The 25615-nt window shown below is 42.0% G+C and overlaps 2 protein-coding genes and 1 pseudogene across 3 annotated transcripts in view; 2 read left to right on the forward strand and 1 right to left on the reverse strand.

The window, feature by feature from the left end:
* The first annotated feature begins 504 nt into the window (after positions 1-504).
* On the forward strand, positions 505-2764 carry LOC306715858 (E3 ubiquitin-protein ligase DTX3L-like; annotated as a pseudogene). The gene is made up of 6 exons (XR_013767725.1): positions 505-548; positions 851-876; positions 1286-1472; positions 1616-1878; positions 1986-2204; positions 2319-2764. The product of XR_013767725.1 is annotated as an E3 ubiquitin-protein ligase DTX3L-like (transcript).
* A 2580-nt stretch (positions 2765-5344) lies between these two features.
* On the forward strand, positions 5345-9725 carry LOC306694186 (uncharacterized protein). The gene is made up of 8 exons (XM_079156924.1): positions 5345-5395; positions 5720-5766; positions 5908-5961; positions 7126-7315; positions 7440-7606; positions 7694-8836; positions 8944-9161; positions 9276-9725. Exons 2-8 carry the CDS (start codon positions 5734-5736, stop codon positions 9343-9345), a joined length of 1875 nt encoding a protein of 624 aa, XP_079013050.1. The 5' UTR covers positions 5345-5395; positions 5720-5733; the 3' UTR covers positions 9346-9725.
* Positions 9726-10447: 722 nt separating this feature from the next.
* Positions 10448-25615, reverse strand: part of LOC306693866 (low-density lipoprotein receptor-related protein 1-like) — an 87186-nt gene continuing 72018 nt past the window's right edge. Inside the window, exons 47-89 of the mRNA XM_079156524.1 lie at positions 25423-25542; positions 25204-25317; positions 24951-25100; positions 24560-24682; positions 24339-24455; positions 23890-24018; positions 23637-23759; positions 23376-23516; positions 22816-23003; positions 22543-22726; positions 22376-22461; positions 22154-22273; positions 21763-21950; positions 21306-21511; positions 21031-21219; positions 20793-20941; positions 20602-20695; positions 20392-20508; positions 20176-20295; positions 19668-19790; positions 18647-18772; positions 18441-18557; positions 17626-17732; positions 17399-17531; positions 17175-17294; positions 16955-17077; positions 16616-16756; positions 16393-16530; positions 16152-16271; positions 15736-16001; positions 15430-15611; positions 15182-15288; positions 14807-14926; positions 14497-14673; positions 14228-14368; positions 13966-14139; positions 13672-13833; positions 13365-13548; positions 13166-13273; positions 13003-13076; positions 12791-12884; positions 11695-11839; positions 10448-11599 (exon numbers count right to left, since the gene is read on the reverse strand). Coding sequence (XP_079012650.1) covers positions 11459-11599; positions 11695-11839; positions 12791-12884; positions 13003-13076; positions 13166-13273; positions 13365-13548; positions 13672-13833; positions 13966-14139; positions 14228-14368; positions 14497-14673; positions 14807-14926; positions 15182-15288; positions 15430-15611; positions 15736-16001; positions 16152-16271; positions 16393-16530; positions 16616-16756; positions 16955-17077; positions 17175-17294; positions 17399-17531; positions 17626-17732; positions 18441-18557; positions 18647-18772; positions 19668-19790; positions 20176-20295; positions 20392-20508; positions 20602-20695; positions 20793-20941; positions 21031-21219; positions 21306-21511; positions 21763-21950; positions 22154-22273; positions 22376-22461; positions 22543-22726; positions 22816-23003; positions 23376-23516; positions 23637-23759; positions 23890-24018; positions 24339-24455; positions 24560-24682; positions 24951-25100; positions 25204-25317; positions 25423-25542 — 5981 coding nt within the window. The 3' untranslated portion in view covers positions 10448-11458. The remainder of the gene's footprint in view (positions 11600-11694; positions 11840-12790; positions 12885-13002; positions 13077-13165; positions 13274-13364; positions 13549-13671; positions 13834-13965; positions 14140-14227; positions 14369-14496; positions 14674-14806; positions 14927-15181; positions 15289-15429; positions 15612-15735; positions 16002-16151; positions 16272-16392; positions 16531-16615; positions 16757-16954; positions 17078-17174; positions 17295-17398; positions 17532-17625; positions 17733-18440; positions 18558-18646; positions 18773-19667; positions 19791-20175; positions 20296-20391; positions 20509-20601; positions 20696-20792; positions 20942-21030; positions 21220-21305; positions 21512-21762; positions 21951-22153; positions 22274-22375; positions 22462-22542; positions 22727-22815; positions 23004-23375; positions 23517-23636; positions 23760-23889; positions 24019-24338; positions 24456-24559; positions 24683-24950; positions 25101-25203; positions 25318-25422; positions 25543-25615) is intronic.

Raw genomic sequence — 25615 nt, forward strand, 5'->3', positions numbered from 1 at the left:
ATCGTGCCACTGATAACTGAGTATAGAAAATGAATTTAAATGGAAAATGATAGAGAAACTTCAAATGTAGGAGACAGCCATTAAGAACAAATGGCCATGGGGCTATATAACTACTACTTCTTTAAAAGTGTATTAATGTTGTCTGTTTTTTACTTAAACTGTCAGTTGTGTTGAATGCTAAGATATGTAGGTAGATAGTGGATAGGTGCGTTTATTTGTCACACTTTTAGATATGCAACCTCAATGGATGACTGATTCAGATCAACTGAGACAACATCTTCTCTGTGCTGAAGCTCTGAGGTGGGATATTTCTTCTCATTACCAGCCGTGTTGTGTTAAATGTTGAAGAATGAAAACTAGATTTTATTAAAGACCTTTATAGATTTGTTATGAACTTCTTAAAATATATGAAATAAAAAAAAAAAAGCCATATCTTTTTTTTTCTACGGCTCTGGTGTCGAGTCACTCTTCTCGTCTCGCGGAGCTACGATACTTTCGCTTTCATTTATCAGAAAGAAGCTGCGTATGAAGTCTAGCGCGAGGTGAAGGTAAGTCGACTCATATGCGTCACACAATTCATACTATAGGTGCTGTACGTATGTTCAAAAGGTTGATGCAAAGTTTGTGAAAAAAATGTAGGAAATAAAAAAATTGAAGGCGAACTTCTAACCCATTAAAGTTAGCTTTAGCGTGCCGTAAACGACAGTGGAGTGGAGCGATACAATTCCTTTTTAACATGTTGACATTTGGCATGAAGACACATCAAATAATTCATTGTTGGTTGTTCGAACTGGCAGTGTGACAACACGCACTGCGGTCATCTGTTAATGTAATTTGCTCTGTGTTCAAGGACTCAACATGTCAGGCATCGACCACGTGAGTAGCTGGATCAGCAAACGCAACTGTTAGGGAGCTGTGGTATTTTGTGTGAATATTTGTAGTGACTAAAAAATGTTCAACTTTTCAATTAACATATTGCATTGCAACAAGGTCACCAACATTATGTACGTTAAACGTAATTGAAGCAATACTAGTTGAGTCAAAAAAACAATAAAATACCATATAAATAACATGACATCAGTGTCATATGCTGAAAATGCACAAACAAAATATGACAAAAAAAGTAATCAATTGGCTGTTTTTCTGTTGACAGTGGTGTCCTTCACTTTCTATTTACTATTTTTTACAATTCTCTAGAGAAAGTTGTTGTCAAACCAGACCTATTATCTTGATTAATAATGCATTTACATTAACATGTTTTCTGGCTCTGATGACTTTATAATAGAACAAAGAAGAAGTTCAAGTCACTCTCTCAGTCAAGCTGTCGGAGGGTTTTCAGCAGAAATGTAAAGTTGAACTGGAGAAGATTCTTCAGACTTGGGCCAACAACAACAATGAATACCGTGGAGACTGCAAAGTGTTAAGTTTCTCAGAAGATGGGAGTGCTGTGATACGTCTTAAACCCGCTCCAGGTATAGTAGGAAAGTTGCAAATTGAATATATATATATATATATATATATATATATATATAAATATATATATATATATAGTTCTTTTCTTCAATCTTTTTGGAAATATATTCATTTTGTCTTTGTCTTCTTTTTTCTTTTTAAGCCCTGAGTGAGCTTCATAAACTAAGTGGACAACAACTGACGGGAAGAGATGGAAAAACAGTCAGAATAATGTCTGTTTCTACACCGCTAGCAAGAAAAAGCATGGGGGACATATGTCCTGTTTGCAAAGATGTCTTTGGTCTGATAGAAGGAGACCAGCCGGATGGAAACATGACGAGCTATGAAACTGCATCATCCCTCCCTGGATTCTCAGGCTGCGGCACTATACATATCAACTATGATATTCCAGGTGGAATGCAGACGGTAAATGCCTTCAAATATTTTTAGACATTTTGTCAATTTGGTAACTTTTAAGTTTATTTCTAATATGGTTGTAAGTTATTTTAAAACTTCTCGTTTTCCTTCTGTAGGAAAAGCATCCAAATCCTGGGAAGTACTATTATGGTATTAACAGAACAGCATATCTGCCAGCTAACAAAGAGTTTCAGAGAAGTGCTGCTCCTGTTGAAGAAAGCGTTTGACCAGAAGCTCATTTTCACTGTTGGGACGTCCAGAACGACTGGGATGGAGGACCAAGTGACCTGGAACGACATTCACCACAAGACCAACACTACAGGAGGACCACAGAGGTATATTAGCCAAATCTCTTCTTTCTTTTTAATGTATATTCTTTTTTGACGTCAAGTCTGCTGAAATGTTAACAATGTTATGCATTAACACTTGTACATACTCTGCTTCCACAGTTTTGGGTATCCTGATCCTGGCTACCTGAGCAGAGTCAAAGAGGAGCTGAAGGCTAAAGGCGTCAAGTGAAGACTTCCATATAAAGTAGCAGAGGAGAGATGTTTTCACACACAAAAAAAAAAATATACGATTATGTAGATCAAGCAATTACTGGAATGCACACATTGTATTTTATGCTGTATCTCTTCTTCTCTTCTAATTCTTCATATTATCAGTATGGGATGTTTTGGGGTGTGTCAGACAGCATTTATATCTTAAGAGTTTATGATTTAGCAGAATGTATTATCTTCACCTATTAAGCTTTCTTTGATGGAGGATTTCCTCATTATTTTGTTGATTGATAAAGTTTCTCAACTTATAACAGAATCACAATGACACTTGAATACATAAACTGAACTTTATGTCTACAGTACACAATCTGATTTACAATTTGCCTAATAAATGATTAAACCAACCCACACTGAGTCATAGTATTCATCACTATATCAGCACGCATGTTGTGGAAAAAAACACAAAACACATTGGTTTGTTTTCTGTACAATTGTTGACGTCTACCAGAGTATAGATATAGTAGCCAATGCCATAACAATGTCATGAAACTATCAAAGTAGCTTTTCATAAAGAAAACTCATAGTATATTGTACCATAAAATGTCATGAAATGTCATAGTATAGTATATAATGAAAAGTAATAAAGTATTATTCCATAAAAATGTCATAAAAGCTTCATAGTATAGTATGCCATGAAAAACATGTTTTCAAAAAAGTCATAATTTAGTTTTAGATGTCTTGTTTTGTCATTCTTAATTTAATAGGATATAAAATCTCCATATTTTAGAGGCTCAAAAAAATAAATTCTGCCATTTTTTTGTTGCCATTTTTGAGACTTTCTTCAATAAATCAGTTAGTTGACTAATCCTTGCAGCTCTTAAAAAAAGTCATAGTATGTCCAAGAAGTACTTCCCTGAGCCTTCCACTTGGCACTTATTGTATTCATATTATTATTGCATTTGTATTAGTTTGTTTCTGTACTGTACTTTTGCTCTAGTTTATGCTCTTAGATGCCTGTTTAAAAAAGGAGATGCACTTATGACTTCTGGTGACGAGTTCTCTTGAATACCTATGTTGAATAAACGTATTGTAAGTCGCTTTGGACAAAAGCGTCTGCTAAATGACTATAATGAAATGTCATAAAAATGTCACAGTATAGTACACATGTATGAAAATGTGATGCAAATTCTTGTGTCGTCCTTCTCTGCTTTTCTCCCCAGATGTGTGCAGAGTTGCTGGAAAAAAACTGAGGATCACAATGTCTTCACTCGCTTCATCCACGTCTTTTTCTTCTACTGTATGAATGTACTCAGAAGGTCACGAGGGGTCATGTCTGCCACACATTCCAAAATAATAAACAAATCATTCAAATTTGTGGTTTTCTGTTCCATAACCCCCTCCTTTTATTTACCCAAAACACCAGGAGGAAACGCAGTCTAATACTCCCTTGACCACCTCCGTGGTGGTTGGTGCTCTGGACTTTGGTGTGGTCACGCTGAGGACTCAATCCGGGCCTTGGCGCCTTCCTAACCTGGAATTTACCAACCACGCCACCAATATCACACCAATTTATTTACAACTATTTTCTCGTGTTGTTGACCTCTTCATTGGGCTTGTTAGACCTAGAAAGTCACTGCACCACATAATGATCAATCCCACAACCTCTAGTCTTTAGCCCAGTCTTCTATCAATCTGAGCTGTCTAATCTGACACACTTGACGATTGTTTAATAGTTTATTTGACTTTTTGACTATCTGTGTTGGACCTCAAGATACACCACTCCTCCAGTCTTCAGACCAGTTTTCTATCATCATGAGCTATTTGATCTGAGAAGTTAGATCACTGTTTCATAGAGCTTTTGTTTGTCAAGACAGGGGAGCTGTGATTTGATATTTTCGCTTCTGCCTTTGTTGTAGTTTTCAGCCTTTCTTACTGAGTCATTTCTCTGGTCTAAAATTAGGTGTTCTTTGTTGATCTTGTTCACATAAATGACAACAGATCTGCTGAAGGCTTTGAAGAGGGGGACGGCAGGATCTCTGTTTCACATCCATGTCATTTTTTTTAATTAAGCCACTGACCTCTCTAAACCTCTCAGCCATTAGTTCCCACCACTCACAAAACTGAAAATGAGCTACTTACCATTCACATTGTAAGTGCTTGGGCCAGTGCAGAAGTCCAGTTTGCAGCTGTCGCTGGCTATGAAACATGTAATTTATACTCTGAACATGTCATGCAAATGTGTTGTATAAGAATTGTATTTGACGCCTACATTTGTGTATTTAGCTATTTAAAGCAAAACATGTCTGACATTTTGTTTTGTAGATTGAACTCTTAGAGTTGTGTGTTCATCCAAGTGTTGAAAATGTCCAGACAGACGGCCCCCTGATTTAAAGTCTATGAACAAAACTGAAATTTATGTCTTTGTTTCTTCCATTTCATGCTGTAACACTCCTGTTGTGATCCAGTGTTGATTTATTAAAAGTTATAAAAATCAATTGATCAATCAAGTGTTACATTTAGCAACAATAAGAGACGGAGAAAGATATTCTTTGATTATATATTAGTTGATGGGCCGAGATGCAGTCGGATGAGATAAGTCTTCAGTCTGCAACAGAAGATGTAGTGAGTTCCTGCTGTCCTGAAGTCAATGGGGAGCTCAGGTTGCAGCAATAAGAATATTATTGAACTTTATTTATATGTCACTTTTCTTACAATGTACTTTTCAGAAGAAAAAAAACATCACACAAAACCCAAAACTATTTTAAAAAGGCTTGGCTTGAGTTTTTCTTGTGTTTCAGCCTTGTCTTGTTTATTCTGTAATATTATGTGACCTCGCTTTCTATAAGTGTAGAGTCCGCAGCTGCATTTCTGTGGTGAGGAGCAGAGCCTATAAAGTTTCTGTGTTTCTGTGGCGCTGGTGTCGAGTCCACATTGTGACGTCACTCTTCTCGTCTCGCGGAGCTGCAATACTTTCGTTTTCATTTATCAGGAAGAAGCTGCGTTTTAAGTCGTAGAGCGAGGTGAAGGTAAGTCGACTCATATGCGTCATATAACTCGTACTTTAGGTGCTGTAGGTATGTTCAAAAAGTTGATGTAAAGTTTGTGACAAAACGTGTGAAAAATGTAGGAAATAAAAATCCGTTGAAGGCGAACTTATGACCCACTAAAGTTAGCTTTAGCGTGCCGTCCGTAAACGAAAGTGGAGCGATACAATTCCTTTTTAACATAATGTTGACATTAGGCTGATTTTTATGACGATACATCATAATAATTCATGTTGGTTGTTCGAACTGGCAGTGTGACAACACGCACTGCGGTCATCTGTTAATGTTATTTGCTCTGTGTTCAAGGAAGAAGACTCAACATGTCAGGCGACGACCTAGTGGAGGACATGGACGTGAGTAGCTGTAAAGAAAAGTTTGAAACACAACTGGTTAGGGAGTTGTGGTATTTTGTGTGAATATTTACAGTGACTGTGTTAAGTTATAAATGTAATTGTACATGCTGCAGTTGTCTCTTTTATTTGAATACCATGTAGACTTCTGACAGCAACCAGCAGGAAGCTTCGACATCTCATGACGAGTGTGCTAAGGTAGGTGTTTGTGTGAACCCGTGAGTGTGTTTAAATGTTCAATAACACAGAGAACTTCAAATCCAGGTTCCTATTATTATACTGGTGCGGATTGTGGACACGGTGGCGGTGACGTTTCCAAGACATGAGCAGTTTTTATACATTTTAAACACGGTGTATGTTTGTTTTGTAAAGTGTATGTGAAAGTGAAAGTATGTAAATGAGTCACAGGTTCGATCAAAGCTGTTACTGTTTGCTGTATTGAGGCTGTCCGCTTAGGTCATATTCTATTCAATGAACAGATTGCATTGCAACTAGGTCATCAACATTATGTATAGCTGTAACGTAATTGAAGCAATACTAGTTGAGTCAAAAAAACATTACCGTTTAATACATATAAATAACATGACATCAGTGTCATATGCTGAACATGCACAAACAAAATATGACAAAAAAGTAATCAATTGGCTGTTTTTCTGTTGACGGTGGTGTCCTTCACTTTCTATTCACTATTTTTTACAATTCTCTGGAGCAGAGGTCTTCAACAGGGGGTCCGCGAAATCTTTGGTTGATTAGACAATTTTCTTTCTTTGTTTACATTATTTATTTATTTTTTCAAAACATGAATCTGTCCATTATTTTAATAGTTCAGTATTGTATGCAAGATAACAGGTATGTTTATGCATGCAGTGGCAATAATAGGCCATCACTTATTTTCGTTTCCACATTTATGTTTACAATAAAAGAGTCAATTTGAATAGCTTGTATGCATGATTATCATGCAATTGACAGAGAATGTTGATATTGGCATTGGTATCACCTGAAGGTATGTTTATAAATGGCAGTGGCACGGCCCCCCTACTCGCTGTACCTTGCACATGTTTAAAATAAAAACATGAATATATGAACCTGTGTATTATTTGAATAGCTTAGAATTGAATGCACAATAAAGAGGTGTGTTTTATACATGGCACTAGGCCCAGTTTAATATAAAACACAATTTTATACAATATATATATATAGTCGGGGGTCCCTGCTCCATCTCTCCATCAGTTTGGGGGTCTTTGGCCTGAAAACGTTGAAGACCCCTGCTCTAGAGAAAGTTATTTTCAAACCAGACCTATTATCTTGATTAATAATGCATTTACATTAACATGTTTTCTGGCTCTGATGACTTTATAATAGAACAAAGAAGAAGTTCAAGTCACTCTCTCAGTCGAGCGGTCAGAGGGTTTTCAACAGCAGAAAGGTAAAACTGAACTGGAGAAGATTCTTCAGACTTGGGCCAACAACAACAATGAATACCGTGGAGACTGCAAAGTGTTAAGTTTCTCAGAAGATGGGAGTGCTGTGATACGTCTTAAACCTGCTCCAGGTATAGTAGGAAAGTTACAAATTGAAAATATTTATTTATATATATATATATATTTATTAGTTCTTTTCTTCAATCTTTTTGGAAATATATTCATTTTGTCTTTGTCTTCTTTTTTCTTTTTAAGCCCTGAGTGAGCTTCAGAAACTAAGTGGACAACAACTGACGGGAAAAGATGGAGAAACAGTCACAATAATGTCTGTTTCTTTGACACCGCGAGAGGTTAAGACACCAAAGGAAGCACCAAAGGAACCTTCAGTAAAGCTTCCTCCATCTGTGTCAGAGCAAGATAATGTATGTACTGTGTAGTGAATCTGCAGGAAATGAATTACATTGAAAATTAAGGCGTTTTACTAAGTTAGTTCATTGTATTTTTTTCAGGAGGAAGTGCAACCTATGGTGCAGCCTAGTCCAGTTTCTGCAGCAGGAGGGGAGCAGCGCACTTGTTCTGTGAACAATTTCTGGTACGTGAACCACATCTACAAGGAGGAAATTAAACGTATAGAGAAAGAGAATGGAGGTAAATTCATTGCAGAAGTAAATGTGACATTTCAAGGAGACCAGAAAAATGGAAACTCACAAAAAGCTCTCTCTGAGTTCACAAGCCTTGTCCAGAAGGACGTGTGTAAATTAGATGTCTCAGTCATTCCTCTCAAGGAAGTGAATCCAGAAGAGTGCAAGGACACACTGAATATTATCCAGAGAAAGGACAGCAAGCTTTTGCTTACTGTGTCCTCTGAAGAAACGACCATATGTGGGCCAAGACAAAGTCAAGATGCCATCAGAAAGTCCTTAACCGCAACAACAAATACCAGCACTTGTTTTGGAGAGTCTACATGGCCGTCTCAAGACAAATCACCGAACATTGGCATGAGCATCAAAGACCCTCTTGTCAATGCTGGACTCACCATGGAGGAGCACTACTGGAAGCTGATGACTACTTCCTATGATGAACAAGTAGCTAAGATCAAAACTAAGTTTAGTGTGGACTTTAAAGAATCGCGCATCAGTCAAGGCAAAGTCGAAGTCAAAGCCTGCTACAAAAAATCTGGAGAAAAAGCGTCAATGGAGAGCCACGCTATCAGAGCTCTTCTTCATCTGTACCAGAAGATTGCCACATCACCAATGAGCTTCAACCAACAACGTGGTGCTATTGGGTTGACTGGCCTGCAGCCAGAGGGAGCCTCCGGTGGACCTCGGTTGAATGGACAACCAGGATACAACACTGAAGCAGCCACAGGAGGGGGGGCAACAGCAGAAGACGAAGACTGTCCTATATGTATGGACAAATTCACCAACAAGAAACGGCTTAAGTGTAAACATGAGTTTTGTGAAGAATGCCTGGTGAAAGCAAGAAAAAGCATGGGGGACATATGTCCTGTTTGCAAAGATGTCTTTGGTCTGATAGAAGGAGACCAGCCGGATGGAAACATGACGAGCTATGAAACTGCATCATCCCTCCCTGGATTCTCAGGCTGCGGCACTATACATATCAACTATGATATTCCAGGTGGAATGCAGACGGTAAATGCCTTCAAATATTTTTTGACATTTTGTCAATTTGATAACTTTTAAGTTTATTTCTAATATGGTTGTAAGTTATTTTAAAACTTCTCGTTTTCCTTCTGCAGGAAAAGCATCCAAATCCTGGGAAGCGCTATTATGGTATTCACAGAACAGCATATCTGCCAGATAACAAAGAGGGCAGAGAAGTGCTGCTCCTGTTGAAGAAAGCGTTTGACCAGAAGCTCATTTTCACTGTTGGGACGTCCAGAACGACTGGGATGGAGGACCAAGTGACCTGGAACGACATTCACCACAAGACCAACACTACAGGAGGATCACAGAGGTATATTAGCCAAATCTCTTCTTTCTTTTTAATGTATATTCTTTTTTGACGTCAAGTCTGCTGAAATGTTAACAATGTTATGCATTAACACCTGTACATACTCTGCTTCCACAGTTTTGGGTATCCTGATCCTGGCTACCTGAGCAGAGTCAAAGAGGAGCTGAAGGCTAAAGGCGTCAAGTGAAGACTTCTGTACAAAGTAGCAGAGGAGAGATGTTTTCACACACAAAAAAAAAAATTATACGATTATGTTGATCAAGCAATTACTGGAATGCACACATTGTATTTTATGCTGTGTCTCTTCTTCTCTTTTAATTCTTCATATTATCAGTATGGGATGTTTTGAGGTGTGTCAGACAGCATTTATATCTTAAGAGTTTATGATTTAGCAGAATGTATTATCTTCACCTATTAAGCTTTCTTTGATGGAGGATTTCCTCATTATTTTGTTGATTGATAAAGTTTCTCAACTTATAACAGAATCACAATGACACTTGAATACATAAACTGAACTTTATGTCTACAGTACACAATCTGATTTACAATTTGCCTAATAAATGATTAAACCAACCCACACTGAGTCATAGTATTCATCACTGTATCAGCACGCATGTTGTGGAAAAAAAAACACAAAACACATTGGTTTGTTTTCTGTACAATTTTTAAATTTTTTATTTATAACAATCTGTTATTTAGTTTGTAAAGTACTCCAGCAAAGATTTAACATTATTCTCTTTCCAGAAGAAAGTCTGAGCCTCCATGCATCGTGTACTATAAAAGCTATGTGTCATTTTTCATTAGAAAAAAAACAAGGACTAATCAAAAACAATTCTGAAAATGCATGTATGATTTTGCAAAAATGTCCTTTAGGTAAAATGATTGTACTTCTCTCTCAATTAAAGTCAAAACATATACAACAGCGTAAAATATCACTTGCTGACGGGTAAGCAAAATAAAAACTTGTTATTGTAGTTACATTAAAGATTGGTGTTACTTTTCACATGCATTAACATATGGCTGACACATTTCTGACAGAAAGCAGCATTTTGAGACAGAGGCTGAGCGTAAAGGACGTGTCAGAGCGACCAGAATGGTAGCATTAGCAGCAGCAGGGCACAGAGGAGAGTGAGAGATTAGAAAGAGCTCAAGAAGAGTAGAGAAATGTAAAAGACCAAATAAACATAATGCACTTAAGACTGAGTGATTACAAAACTGTGAACGTACAGACTTTGATCCTCTAAAAGGTAGAAAGATAAATCTACACACAAAGCCAGACGGATGATATCTGGTCTTTACAAAAAAAAATGGACTGAAGAAATAAAAGACAAAGAAAAGACCTGAATCTTTTCTTTCAATTTTACCATAACTGCAGCCTCCCTTTCCTTGTGAAGGACGACTCTTAAAAACAGAACTACCATCTCCTTACATCTGTAATCTCCACCCACCACTCTGGCTGGAATGTTTAACCCATGACCAACTTCATCTCTCTCCAACTCCATAATCACACAGCAAAAACACCCTCTCACCCTCTCACTTCAGCAACACATGAGCTCCAACTGTCATACAATGTGATAAAAACAAACATACCTGTTTTACATCTTACGGTATAAAGCCTACAGTATACACTATGCCGTAAAATATGAATTCTGTGCAAGGAAGACAACACAATCATTTCATGAACATTGTTCTCTGAGAAGAAATTATGTGGAAATACTGTAGTTGCCATCTGGTATTGACATTTTCCATGTGCTATACACAAACGGTGCTATCACAAATCTGTCTCACACAATCTTGCCAAGACACTCCAGCAAGACAACATATGTACCGATTTAGAAAACTTTGAGTTTTGCCTTTCCCGCTCAAAGTCAACACAAACAACAAACAGTTGGCACTGGTGAAATGGAACAATGTTTTTTTCTTTTCTATACAATTCATACAAAAATAAAAAATTAAAATTGCTCCAATGATAGCATCTTTTTTCAGATTTTCTTGTTTCCATTTCATTTTGCACAGAGGTAGTGGCTATTTAGGTAAAGGGTAAGGGACAAAGTGTAAATTAAAAATCTCTCATAGAAAATGTTATTCATTTTTGACCAGAGGAATCTCAAAAGAACAAAATATAATACTGCAATCACATACAAAAGTAGTCCTTCATTTTTGTACATTTTATACAGTGTTCACACTTTTTTAATCAATTTTCTCTCACACTTTTGATCGATTTTTTTAAAATGTGTTTTTCTTTAAAAGGCAAGAAGAGGGGTGTGTTTGGAATATTGTGATCCAGGTCAATAGACAGTCTATGTCAGGGGGTCCACAAGGGGCTCCTCATCGCCACGTGATAGCAACTCCTTCTTCTCATCTGTGCTGGCCAGAGAGTTACGGCTGTTGTGTGCTCCCATGTACAGAGTGGCGTATACTGGGTTTGTGAAGTTGGTGGGCTGAAAAGGGTCATCCATTAGATATTACACATACAGTATGAGCAGAGGCTACAACATTTGTGTATATGTATGCATGCCTGGTATTTCTTTTCTACCTTGTCTGGGTCCAGCGTGAAGTCCGCGTCTAGCAGCTCCCCGGCATCGTCATCCGGCTCGCCCTCGTAGATCTTGTAGGCAGGGTTTCCTATCTCCACATTCATGGCCCCATTGGTCATCCTTTGGTGCTGGAAGCCCTTGGCCCTACACAACATATTACGAGCACAGTCAAACCGTTGTGTCTCATTTAAGGTTATAAGAGCCTAAACAGTGCAAGCAGGGAGACAGCCACATTATGAAGGGAGGGAAGAGGCACCACATGGCTCTCACCACCATCCAGGCTGAGGGAACTAAGCCACAGCACCAACACAAACCCAGCATTCATGTAGCCCATGACAAGATCCAGACACAGAGGACCTGGATAGAGGACTGCTAATGTACAGACTATCTTTTAAAGCCATATTAAATCCTCCTAAATATGCTATGAATGTCTGCATTGTCTATGGTATCTACCTCTAGGTAAATGCTGGATTTTACACATTGCATTTTCCAATCTGAGTTTGAAAGAATGCTGTCACACTGTCCATCTCTCACTATGAGAGACACTACCACAATACAAACCACAGCACAGCACAGTAAGTACAATATGGCACAATATGATGGACAACAGCATGACGGATCTACAGCACTGGCTAGTGCATAGACAGATCTATTCAATGCATCTATTTCAATAGATCTGCCCTTGAGCCGCTCTGAAGAGGGCAATTATACAGGAGAGATACTGTAGGAGCGGGATGAGCTATAGCTCCCACGAACATCTGAGAGAATGGCGCGACATTCAACACAGGACCAAACACTGCACAGCAACCAAGACTTATGGGTAACGGAGAGACGGAGAAAGAGAAAGCATCAGGATGCAGAACTGAATGAGGTTATGAAAGGAATGTGTAACGCTGGCAACCGTTACCGCAAGCGCCTGGAGCCGGTTTTGTTGGGCCGGCTAGACCTGAGGAGCAGAAGAGATGCCATTACAGAGGACACGTGTAGACGGAAGAAGGGAAAGAAGGGAAGAGGAAGAAAGAGGGAGGGATAGAGGGAACACGGAGTCGAAAAGGTCTCAACTGTCTCTTGTTTTAAAATGAGAGCGTTACTCACCCTCTCATCCTTCTTCTATACCAGAACAACGCTCCTGCAGCCAGCAGAACCAGCAGCAACAGCAGCAGCACAGGGATCACTATGGAGGCTGTTCCTACGTGCACACACACACACACACACACACACACACAAACATAAGAATAGTGCATGGAGAATTGTATCACATTCAATGAACTTCTATTATACTTCTAGTAAATTAAGTGTCGACTTACGTCCACCTGAACCTGAGGCACTGTCACTGGTGGCTACGGACTCACAGCGATGCCCTGCCCAGCCAGGTGAACATCTAAACACACAAGAAGAGAGGAAATGGACATATGCACTCTCTGCTTGTATGCAATAGTGCACCTGAGCTATCCAGACTCTGCTCCTTACCTGCACTCTGGAAGGCGGGTGCTGGAGTTAATGGAGCACTGGCCATTTGCACAGTACTCATTTGTGTCACATGTGTAACAGCTGGGCTGGACTCTTCCATTTGCGCAGCTGTAGAAGGCAGAACAAATTGTGAGTAGCAAAGACAAAGACATCTTTGCAAGTGCCCGTCTGTTTGTGTTGAGTAAATGATATGTCTTACCGGCAGGTGAAGTCCCCTGTAGATGTGAAACCATTGCTGGGGATACACTCGCCGTCACGACAATAGTGACACTTGTCAATCTCACATGTGCTGCCAGTGTACTGAGGCAGACAGCGGCACATTTTGGAGCCATTTTCACTCTGTAGACATGTACCTTTGTTCAGGCAGTGGCCTTCACAGCTTCCTGCTCACACACACATAAACATGTTAGTGCACTGCCAACCAACCACATCAGGTATTGCGAAAGCAAAAAAAGTATTTGAACATTTTTAAACTTGCATGTCGGCTAGATAGTAGGAACACTCACTGTACTGGCACTGGTCGCCCAGGTAGGAAAGGGGGCAACGGCAGGTTGGCTGGTTTCCGGCGCTGACTGTACAATTGCCTCCATTTTTGCAGAAATCCTTACAGGTGTGCAGGTTACAGTTTGGCCCTGTGAAGCCTGTCGGGCATCGACAGGTAGGAGAACCTGTGGAAGGCAAGACATATGAAGGGATAAATAAATGGAAGGCTAAACAAGAATGTGTCATATTACAGAACCAACGGAAACATGAACGTGGTCTATAAAGCCATTACTTAACACAAAATGCCCATATCTTACCTGTAGGGGAAGGTGTGCATGTGCCTCCATTCCTGCAGTAGTCCCTGCACAGGTCAATGTCACACCTATCTCCTCCATAATTCGGTTGGCAGCGACACTTGGGCTGCTTGTGGGCATTCAGGAAACAGCTGCCACCGTTCATACACTGGACCAAGCAGGGACCACTGGGAGGAGCTGCAGACAATGTAGTTTTTTTCATCATACAGAATGAGTTCAGCTGCCAGCGTGTGTGTTCTCTATGTGGGAGTGTGTGTTTACTCACAGATAGGAGACAGAGTGGGAGTGGGCAGCTCCACACATGTGCCGTTGTCCAGCGTGCGTCCATTGGGACAGATGCAAACTGGTCCACTGGGGCTCAGCAGACACAGCCATTCACATTTCTTCCTGTCGCAGGGATTGGCCACTGACAAAGGCAGGAAGAGAACCAGTATTAAAAAATAGGAAAAAAATTGCCTGCTTTAGTCTCTTCTTCACTGTCTTAGATTCAGTGAACATTACTGCTGTTGGCAGACGTTTCTGATTTCTACTCACTCTCAGGTTGCTTGTTGCGGTGGTACAAAGCTATATCTGTGGCGTGGTTCATTCCAGTTGTCAGGTTCTCAACGGGGCCTTTGCCAAACTTATTCACTCGGAAGACGTAGTTGTTCTTGTAGGTGACGCCGTAGATGTAGTCCTCAAAGACATCGATGGCGAAGGGATGATGGAGCTCTGAGTGGAAACAGAGGAGACGTGTTAAATGCAAAAGTACACATTCTTACATTGTGCTCCCACTCCTGACTAATACAGACTGATCACTGGTGTGGATTGCAACTTGTATAGATTACAGAATGTGCCACTCAACTGTTCTTAATGCTGTTTACAGCCACAACCACATCGCTGCCATTCAGCCTCACACTGCAGATCAAGGAGAGTTTAGCATCGGCCCAGTATAGACGCTCGTTGAAGTAGTCCACCGCTAGACCTATACGGAGAGAGAGGGGGAGCGCAGTATTAGACAAGCTTTATGTATTTAAATGATTTGCATATAAGTTACTGTATATATTGTTTTATATTATCTATTTTTATTGTATTTGAAATATTTGTATATATATTCGATATGTGTGTAGCATGAATGGACTACAACTTACATGTCATGGTGCAACCCTGTGTTGTGACCAATAAATGAACCTTGTAAGGACAAGTCTCTACTGTATGTGTGTGTGTGTGCATGTTTTACCGGTTGGCCACTGAATGTTTTCCTCCACCAGCGTCTCTCTCATGGTACCGTCCATAGCAGCTGTTTCAATCTTGGGATGGTTCCCCCAGTCTGCCCAGTACATTTTTCTAACGAAGAACATGAAAAGAATGCATTTATCAACGCTGTTATCACAATTAAATCTTCATTTGCATTCTCTGGATTTTCTACAAGTAGCTATAACGTCACCACCATGTGACCGCCCCTCCAGTCTCCAAAGACACACTCACCCTCTCTGTGGGTCGACGACAATGGCATAAGGCTCATCGATCATGCCAGAGATGAGTGTTTTGCGGTGGTGTGCTCCACTTAACTGGGCCACCTCGATGACGTCTCTACCAGAGTCGGTCCAGTACAAGTTCCCTGCCACCCAGTCCACAGCAATGCCACGGGGCATTTTCAGATCAGGGATCTGGACACAGAGACACAGCACTAAGACCCTCCAAAATTGGACACACATCTGTTTTGCTTGTGTTTACATCATATGCATGCATAAGTACAAGCTCACATATATACACACACACACACACACTTACTTCAACGTTTGTGATCCTTGAGTCACTTTGTTGTCGGTTGCGGTTGCTATTGGGGGAGGAGGAGGAAGAAGGCAAATCATAGCAAGAGATCCGCCCTGTGTGCCAGTTTGTCCAGTAAATGCGGTCCTCCGTGACATGCAGGTCCATGGTATCAATGCGCACGTTAGCGTCGCCCTGGACGACCAGCACATAGCGCCCGGTTGGCATCAAAGGGTCCAGGCTGCGTACCTCACTGTCGTCAGCGATGTAGAGCACTTGTCTTGGAGCTGGGGTTGTACAGGAAATCATGTCAGGCAAGGAAAAGGACAAACAGGTCATTGTAGTGGAGCAGGGACATGAGAAAATGAAGACTGGTAAGCAAAATGAGTACATACATACGCTTGGAAAGAAATGTCAGTTATGGTGAAAGTACTCACCATCAGCCTTGCAGGTGTCATTGATTCTGGTGAAGTACTTGTGGCAGGTGCACTTGTGGGAGCCCTTTGTGTTGTTGCAGATGTGGGAACACACTCCAAACTGCTTACACTCGTTCTTATCTGTGAAACACCCAGAGGCCACATGATACACATTACGCATAGTTTTAAGTCTTCCAGAGCAGATTACAACCACAACACAAAATGACACACGCAAATGGAGCAAGGTCAGAGGAAACCGTACCTTCACATCTGTTACGTCCATTGGACTGGAAGCCGGGCTTGCAGGAGCAGAACGAGTCGGTGCCGTTCACCACACAATGAGCTTCATCTCCATCTCCACACACTGTCCTGTTACTGTGGCAGTCATTCAGCACCGTGTCTGCGAGCACATCAAAAGGTTGCATGAAGTCACAGAGACACCAATATTACACCGTCTATTAAGACATCTATACGGTGACACACACCTTTCTTATTGCAGTTGATTTCATCAGAACCATAGTCCTCGCAGTCGTTGAAGTAGTTGCAGCGCAGGACAGAGCTGATGCAACGGCCATTAAAGCACTGGAACTCATCTTTTTGACACACTGGTGTGGGAGGAGCCGGTGCTATAGAAGTACAGGTGTCACAGAGAGGTCATCACTCTAATGAATATTATGTGCATGAATCACCCCACTCCATGATTTAGAGTTCTATCCTATTGCAATTTAAATAAAAATGCATTCTTGACTTTTTCATGTAACTTCACAGTGAGCTAACACTGTCTCTCTTTGAAATGATTAAATAGACTGACAAACAAGACTCACGGCAGTTGACTTCATCACTGTTGTCCCCGCAGTCGTCGACTTTATTACAGCGTTTTGATATAGGCAGACACACGCGATCATTATGACAACGAAACTGCCTTTGGGGTGGACACTGGAAGTTAACTAAGGGACGGAAGGAGAGAAACATTAAGAAAGAGGGAAGGAGGTATTTAGCGGTCTTCAAGAATACAGACGACTGTCGAAAAACAGTGATTCTCACCACACTCTTCTGGTTTCTCATCGGAGTTATCTCCACAGTCGTCCTGGCCGTCACAGTTCCAGCCCGAAGGTTTACAAAGAGTGTTGTTGCACTGGAACTTGAGGGGGCAGTGTCTACCCACTGAAAGAATGGCAATGAGAGAAGAGGAAAGAGGAATGAATGACACAGAAAAATCTGCTGCTGATTCACAAACATCCAGGAGAAAATAAGTGTGTGTTCCTTACCGCCACTGTCACATTTCTCCTCATCACTGCCATCCAAACAGTCAACATCAGCATCGCAGCGCCAGCGGATGGTGACGCAATGGCCGTTTTTGCACTGGAACTGATCACTGTCACACTTCACATCACAGCCATTCTGGACCAAACCAAAGGATTATATTCATTAGTGCCTCTAGTATGTCAAATTTCAAGGCAGAATGTCGATTAGAATGGAAACGGCTGAGCGATACCTCATCTGAACCGTCAGCACAGTCATGGTCCCCATCGCACTTCCAGCGCCCAGCAATGCAGCGGCCATTTGTGCAGGAAAACTCGCTCTCCGAACACTTTCGAGGCACTGAGGACAGAGAGAAGACAGCTTAGAAGGGTGAAGGAGGATAATTGAGAAGGAACAGTAGAGTAGAGGCGAGGAGCAAGGAGAGGCTTAAGGAAAGGCAAAAGAGACGAGAAAGGTGGGAATAGAGCAGACTGGAAAAAGAGCGCAGGGTGCTCTCTTGAGAGCCAGACATACAAGAATAAAATAAGGCTGATCATTCATATCACGGGATTGACTCATGGGGCACAGAGGTGGGGATGGCGCAACATTCTCTACTGTATGAAGTGGAGGAATTAAGGAGCTAGTGGGATTGAAAAGGAAAGAAAAGGCTCACAGATCAAAAGAGAAGCTGGGGGGCACATGAGGGATTGGGAAGCTGAGGTTGTGGATGGTTGAGCTGAAACTGTGAAAACACCTACCTCTGGCTCACATCAACTGGCCAGTGTGAAATGCAAAATAGACATGAGATGATGATGTGAGATGTGCAAATGGACACAGGATTAATTAACGCAAAAAAGAAGTTTCAACCATGCGTGTAATTGTGTAAATATAACGGACAAAAACAGTGAAAGGTGATACATCGCTTACCACTCCAACCCGTTGCATCTGAACAGTGTGCTTACAGTAGAGCTCATATCATATTATAAAGGTTAGCTTTGATACAGACAATGAGTGTTGGTTGTAGGTGTTTGAGCGAGCAGCAAAGCAGAAAAACAGAGGGGAACCTACCACATTTGTCTTCATCGGAGTTGTCCCCACAGTCATTGTCGTAGTCACATTGCCAGCGGCCCGGCACACAGCGGTTGTTCTTACAGCGGAACTGGTATGGCTCACATGTCCGCTCGTCTGAGCACCAAACAGACATGATAAGTACAAGTGTGGCCCTGTTAACAACTTCCTTTCTTTCCCTTCTCCATCTGCCACTCTGTCCTTACCACACTCTTCCTTGGGTTCATCCGAAGCGTCGCCACAGTCGTCCTCTCCGTCACACTTCCAGCGTGCCGGGATGCAGCGACCCGAGTCCTTACAGCGGAATTCGTCCACACCACATGTCATTTGGGCTGCGATAGAAAGGATTTAATGGATTAGGCACACTGAAACTCGACATGGCAATACACGCTTTTATGCTCTCTTTCTGGAACAGCATTAACAGGTAACAAAATAAATAACAGTGTTGTTATCATTAAGCTATAATAACGACCAATTGAATAATAGACTGCTGAATAACCTGTTGTGGCTGTATAATTCTACGGGGGCTTTCACACATAACCTGTTTTTGTTAAAACAAACTTAAGTCCGTTTGCCCGGTTATTACGTTTAGTTTGAGCTGGTGTGAAAGCTGTCAATCCAACCCTGTTGCAGACCTAACAACCAAACAGAGACCGCTTGCAAAGGTGATTCTCGGCCGCTTTCAAGCAGACTCTGGTGCGGCAGATTTATGGTGGCAGATATGTGATATTAGCATTGTTTCAAAAGCTTTACTACTAATAAATCTATCCGCTAATCATGAAACCTGTTGGGAAGCGATATAATTAAATGTGCATAAGGCCATGTACTGTATGCACGTCAGTGTGGGTATTTCCCCTGATTGATAGGTCAAAAGTTGACTCTGTGTACTTTGTCAGTTAATTAAGTCCATTAAAAGTGTGTGACCGCATTCCCAGAGTAAAACGCCCAAAATCAATACCGGATAAGACGCTTCATCCAGTGTCCTGTCTCTAACTGTAATTCTTTTGTCTATTAATACCAATAATGAACCGAACTACAGGTGTGAAAGCAACCTAAGCTTCCTTTTTAAACTCAAAAATCCAATGCAATATTCCCCATGTTAAATTTGTATCTATTACGGACATCCAGAGCCTCCCATCAATATAATCAGTCAGGTCCTGTTCATGCTGTAGAGACTGATTTCTAAAGCAGCGGTGCTGTTTTGTTCAGTAATGAGCTGTATCTTACTGCAGTTGGCAGGCTCATCCGATCCATCCACACAGTCATTGTCCCTGTCACACACCCACACCCGTGGGATACAGCGCTTGGTGATGGCACACTGGAACTGGTTGGGGGCACATGTCACTTCCGCTGCAGAAGAAACAAACAGATACTCCAATAAATACAGAAGAGCTACCTTATCACAAATTTCACAAATTAAAATGACTACAATGCTGAAGTCCAGCTAGCGGCTCCTAGAGACTGTGCTCAGCCGTCCTATCTGCTCATCAGATTTTGAGATACCGTATGTAAGTAGAAACTGTGGCTTACGAGGGTGATAGAGAAAAGGTCAAAGGGCTCACTATAAATAGTAGGGTTCATCCGGTGGGGACAAAATGTAGTCATGCTTGAAATTGTAGAGATACCTTGCTCTGGACCAACGTGTTCAGATAAATGAATGCTTAGGCCACTAGCGGGGCAAAAAGAGAAAAAAACAACAGAAGGCCCAAGCAACATAAAGGGCAATGAGACTCACGACAGTCTTTCTCATCCTCTCCCTCTCCACAGTTGTCCTGTCCATTGCAACGGAAGATGCCAGGAATGCAGCGACTGGGGTGGGTACATTTAAATTGACTTGGTAGGCATACGTGGATGTCTGGAGACAGGAAGACGACAATAAAAGGATATGGGTTATTATGGGTTCATCTAAGAAAAAGATTGCAATTCTGTAAGTATGAGTAGGTGCGCGTACCACAATTGGCCTCATCAGAGCTGTCTTGGCAGTCATTGTCGCCATCACAGATGTAGGCTGGGTTGGTGCAGATGCCTGTACCACACTGAAACTGGCCCGGTCTGCACTTAAACTCAGCTACGGAGGCAAAACACAGATCGTTATTAACTGGAACAAACAATACTGATTTGTTATCATGAATTTTGTAGACAGGCTGCAATCATCACTCACGGCAGTCTGCAGGCTCATCTGAGCGGTCCCCGCAGTCATCCTCAGTGTCGCACTTCCACCAAAACGGAATGCACTTGTCATTTTTGCAAACAAACTGAAGGAACAGAAGAGAAAAGTATTTATATATTTTTTTGAAATGAAAAAAAATAATGTGTGATACGGGCTCAAACAATAGCATCAGGTTGGCTCACCTGACTTGCAGTGCAGTTGGACAAGCACTGTTTACCATCAGCTGCAAGGTAAAAGTTAGTGGGGCAGGCACACTTGTAGCCCCCTCCAGGTGAGATCAGACATAGGTTACTGCATCCTCCATTGTTGCTTTGGCACGGGTGGCCGGCCACTGAAGAACAAGGAAATGATCAGACACGGTCCAAGACACAGACGAAGATTTACACGTGGCACTTATGAATGACGGTTACTTGGTCTTACCTTCAGGCTGGCGGTACGGGTGGTAAATGTGGACGTCCATCGGCCTGTGTAAGGTGCTGATCAGCACGGTCTTGTTGATTCCCAGTGTCTTATGAGCTCTGTTGATAGACTTTGTCTCCCAGTCTGTCCAGTAGATGTACTCCTCAAACAGAGTCATAGCAAAGATGTGGGGGATATCCTGAACAAGGACTACAGGCGCACAGGCACAAAGACAAATAAGTTAGTCACGACAACTGGAGAAGTGCACACTCCAATTGAGTTCATGCGTGCGTTACCTGTGTGTCTGTTGGTTCCATCCAAGCTGGCAAATGCGATGTAGTCCTCTCGAGCATCGGCCCAGTAGATGCGGTCATTGATGAAGTCCAGCGTGAGGCCATTGGGCCAGGTGATCTTATCCTCCACGATGGCACTCCTGTTGGAGCCGTCCATCCCGATCCTTCCTATGTGGGGGGTGTCACCCCAGTCTGACCAGTATAAGTACCTGTCGGGGATGTGCTGTGTTAGTTAGGTTTATTGCTCATAACAAATCAGAATTAAACACATTGCAAAATCGCAAAAAGTACAGTAATTAAAAGTCAATCCAGTAGACAATTATTGAATGTAACTGACAACTGAGCAGTGCATGGATTGATGGTGTTGGTAAAATGCACCCTCTCTGGCATCCAAACAGAATAAAACAAAGTCTCCCTGCTCACAGAACTACTACGTTTTGACACAGATCTTCACTCTTACCCATAGCGAACGTCCACAGCCACGGCACGTGGCTCCCTCAGGCCGCTGTTGACCAGAACTGTCCGGTACGCTCCGTTCAGCTTTGACACCTCGATAGTGTCCCGTCCCTTATCACACCAATACAGGTTTCCTCCTACCCAGTCGACTGCCAGGCCATCAGGGTTGCTGAGTGATGTGCGATGAAGCACCTAACAAATGAGCAAGCGGGACATACTTGAATGAATACTCTGAAACTGTGCCTCACAATCAGCGATTCAATTATTTTTCCGAGGTTTTTACATCACATGCATGAATACAAATCAAGATTAATTATTGATTTTAATTACAGGCTTCATTGTCAAGATTCAGGAGATATTTTCAGCACATTTCTCTGCCCGCTATACACACTGACCTGAACATTGCTGCCGTTGATATTCATGCGGCGGATCATGCTGCCCTGGGTGGTCACATCTGTCCAATAAATCATCTGCTGGCGATAGTCGAAGTCCAGAGCCACAGCATTGTTTAATCCCTGTCAAAGCACAGTAGCTGCATCAGTCTGAGCCAGTTATAAATCCCTGTTTGCAGGATTTCTCTGCACTTCAAAGGGACATACTTTATCTGCAAGTCTCACCTGTTTGAGCAGTGTGTAGTTGGAGCCATCCAAGTTGAGCTTCCTCAGATAGTAGCGGTTGGCAAAGATCAGGAAGGGTTCTTCATCTGCAGGGAGGGAGACATCATATGTGAGTGGATTTTCCTGAAACACCTCCTGGATGTTATTAATCTTGTCATGTTTCTTACCAGAAGTGGATTTGCATATGGTGGGGTTTTCAGGGCTAAGCTGGAAACCCTCCACACACAGGCAGTGGAAGCTGCCATGTGTGTTGATGCAACGCTGCGTGCAGGGATAGGTGGTTGTGCACTCATCTATGTCGACACACGTCTTCCCGTCATCTTTCAGACGGAAACCAGGGTGGCATCTACACTGTGAGGGGACAAAGTACAGAGCAGGTAAAGCAACAGCGCATGCTATTACTGGAAAGCTGAAGTCAGAACTTCATGGCGTTCATTTACCTTGAAGCCTATTTTAAGGTCTTCACAGAGCTGGGAGCAGCCGCTCAGTTTGCTGTTCAGGCACTCGTTAATAAAACAGTTCAGCTCATCGGAGCCGTCGCCACAGTCGTCTTTATAGTCACAAAGCAATGTCTCATTGACACAGTTTCCATTATTGCAGGCGTACGCAGTGTCGTTGCATTTCTTCTCTGTAAAAAGAAAGAAAGAAAGTTGGATCTGACTTTTTCAATCCAGATAAAGATTTACATAGAATTGAATGCATCGGCCCCTTTGTCAGCAATACCCGATCCAGCTATTTGAGTCACTATCGACCCAATATAGATGTATCCCTACAACTAGTGGGGCTGATATCATTTCAGGAATTCATTTAAATCACAGCTGTAGAGAGTGCTTATCCAATTGCCAAAAAGATAAGCATTGGTGCCATATTCACTTCTTACGTTCTTATACTGGATGTGCCTTTTCCGTGGCTTGCTCTCTTTACTGTTGATCTGCTGTAAATGCTATAATGTTGTTTGTCCAAGAGTAAAGTGCTTTTGGAGTGCATGTGTGGGACTAACCTTGGCCAGTGCAGCGTGGGTTCTTGGGGGCTTCGTCCGAGTGGTCATGGCAGTCAAAGTCTCCATCGCACTCCCATGAACTCTGGATGAGGCAGCGTCCATTAGCACAGCGGAACTCGCTGGGTCCACATGTCGGATATTCTGAAGCGAGAAAGGGCGCGAGGGTTTAGGACAGTTGAACTCAACTGTTGAGAGCGAGGAGGAAAAAAGGGAGGTTTTTAAATTGCCGCATCAGGAATAACAGGGCATGGCTCCACTCACCACACTCCTGGGACTCGTCTGAGCCATCACTGCAGTCGTTGTCATGGTCACACACAAAGTGTTTGGGGATACACTGTCGGTTCTGGCACATGAACTCATTGCTGCTGCACGTGTTGTTGAACACTGAGACATAGACATATTTGGTGAGTGAATGATGCAAATAGACCCCTATAAGATACAGATTGATGTATTGCTTTGTCTGGGTTATTAAAATGTTCTTATTTTGACTAAATCCAGCCCGGCCTGCACTCACCACAGCCAGCTTTGACGCTCTCGTCAGCCCCATCAGGACAGTCTTTGTCTCCGTCACACTTCCAACGCTGGGGGATACACTTATGTGATCCAGGACACTGGAACGCCTCAGGACTGCAGGTTTTGGTCTCTGTGTGTGAAAGAGGTTATTGAAGATGATTTTGAAGCCTTTGTTTGCCCTGAGTATTTGAGAATATACCGCAAACTCAGATAATTATATTTTGGAAATGGCAGCATGATTGCTTAAAGCTATCACAAAAACCTAAATCATTTGCATACATGCCAATGTTTTAGTCTATACTGCACTTGACTATTGTGTAGTGGTCATCAGATGAATTAAAGCTCTAGTTAAGAGTATCACAATATCCACAAACGAGGATCCTCCAAGTTTAATAATGTATGTTGATATCTTGTATTTGTATTCATTAAAGCTTTGTGCCCAACACTCACTGCACTTGCTGTCCTCATCGCTGCTGTCACCACAGTCATCGGCTCCGTCACACACCCAGCGGTTGGGAATGCAGCGGTGGTTCCCACACTCAAACTGAGAGGCTGAGCAGAATTTATCTAGGAGGTCCAGAAAGAATGTATGAAGTGCAAAATACAAGCGCCACAACAAAGTAACTGTCTATTGCACTTCAGCTTGTTTGGGCTCGAGTATCTAAACTTACTACAGTGAGCCTCGTCTGCACCGTTCTCACAGTCATTTTCCTTATCACAAGTCCAGCTCATAGGGATACAGCGTCCACTTGGACAGGCAAAGAAGGGCGTTGGACACTTTGTTTTCCCACTCCCTGGCAAAGCGACGGAAAAGTGTCAAGTCAATGGAGAAAACATTAAAGAATTAAGTTAGTATGAAGAGAGAAATAGAACTGCAATAATTTTCAGGGAGAATTTCCTCCCAAACCCCAATTTAATGGATGAAAGCATTCATTGTTTTTGTTCCATTTGGATTAATCCAATTTGGACTCCTTGCTCTAATCTCTCTGTCGACATTCTTTTTCACATTTTCCCCTGAATACTGCATGCTGTGAGAAAATGTATGCTGTGAGTATAAAATACCTGGGCAATTTCTTTCATCTGAGAAGTCTCCACAGTCATTAGCTCCATCACACAGCCATGAAGGGGCATAGCAGAGTGTAGTGAACTCGCACTTCTGAAATGTCACTCCTTTCACTCCCAGATGGAAGTAACTGGAACAGTCCGTGGCAGCTTAAAAGAAGAGAGCAGCACTATTTTATACCATAGCCAGTGAGAAAGTCGTGCCATTTTTCCACATCTAGTCATTCTGAATGAATCGGATCATTTGACTTACTGCAGCTCATCTCGTCACTGGCATCCTCACAGTCCACTTTCTGGTTACACTTGCTGGAGTTGGAGATGCAGCCTCCATCTCTGCACTGGAACTGATCGGCTGTGCACAGTGTAGCTGACAAACACAAAAACAAGAGACGGTGTTTTGGTGGAATTTAATTTGTAAATGTCATATGACTGCAGGAGAGAAGAACTTGTTTCATCGGAAGACTTGACTCACTGTTACAGAAGACTTCATCAGAATTGTCACCACAGTCGTCCTGCCCGTTGCACCAAGAGCTATGCCCCACACAGCGGCTGTTTACGCACCGTCTATAACCCTTCTTGCACACGCGGTTGGCTGAGGACCGGGCAGGAAATGATACAGACTCAAACCACAAATGTCAACAACAAGAACACGGTTGAAGCTGTTT

Source organism: Pholis gunnellus (genome assembly GCF_910591455.1).
Source record: "Pholis gunnellus genome assembly, chromosome: 3".
NCBI classification, from domain to species: Eukaryota; Metazoa; Chordata; class Actinopteri; order Perciformes; family Pholidae; genus Pholis; species Pholis gunnellus.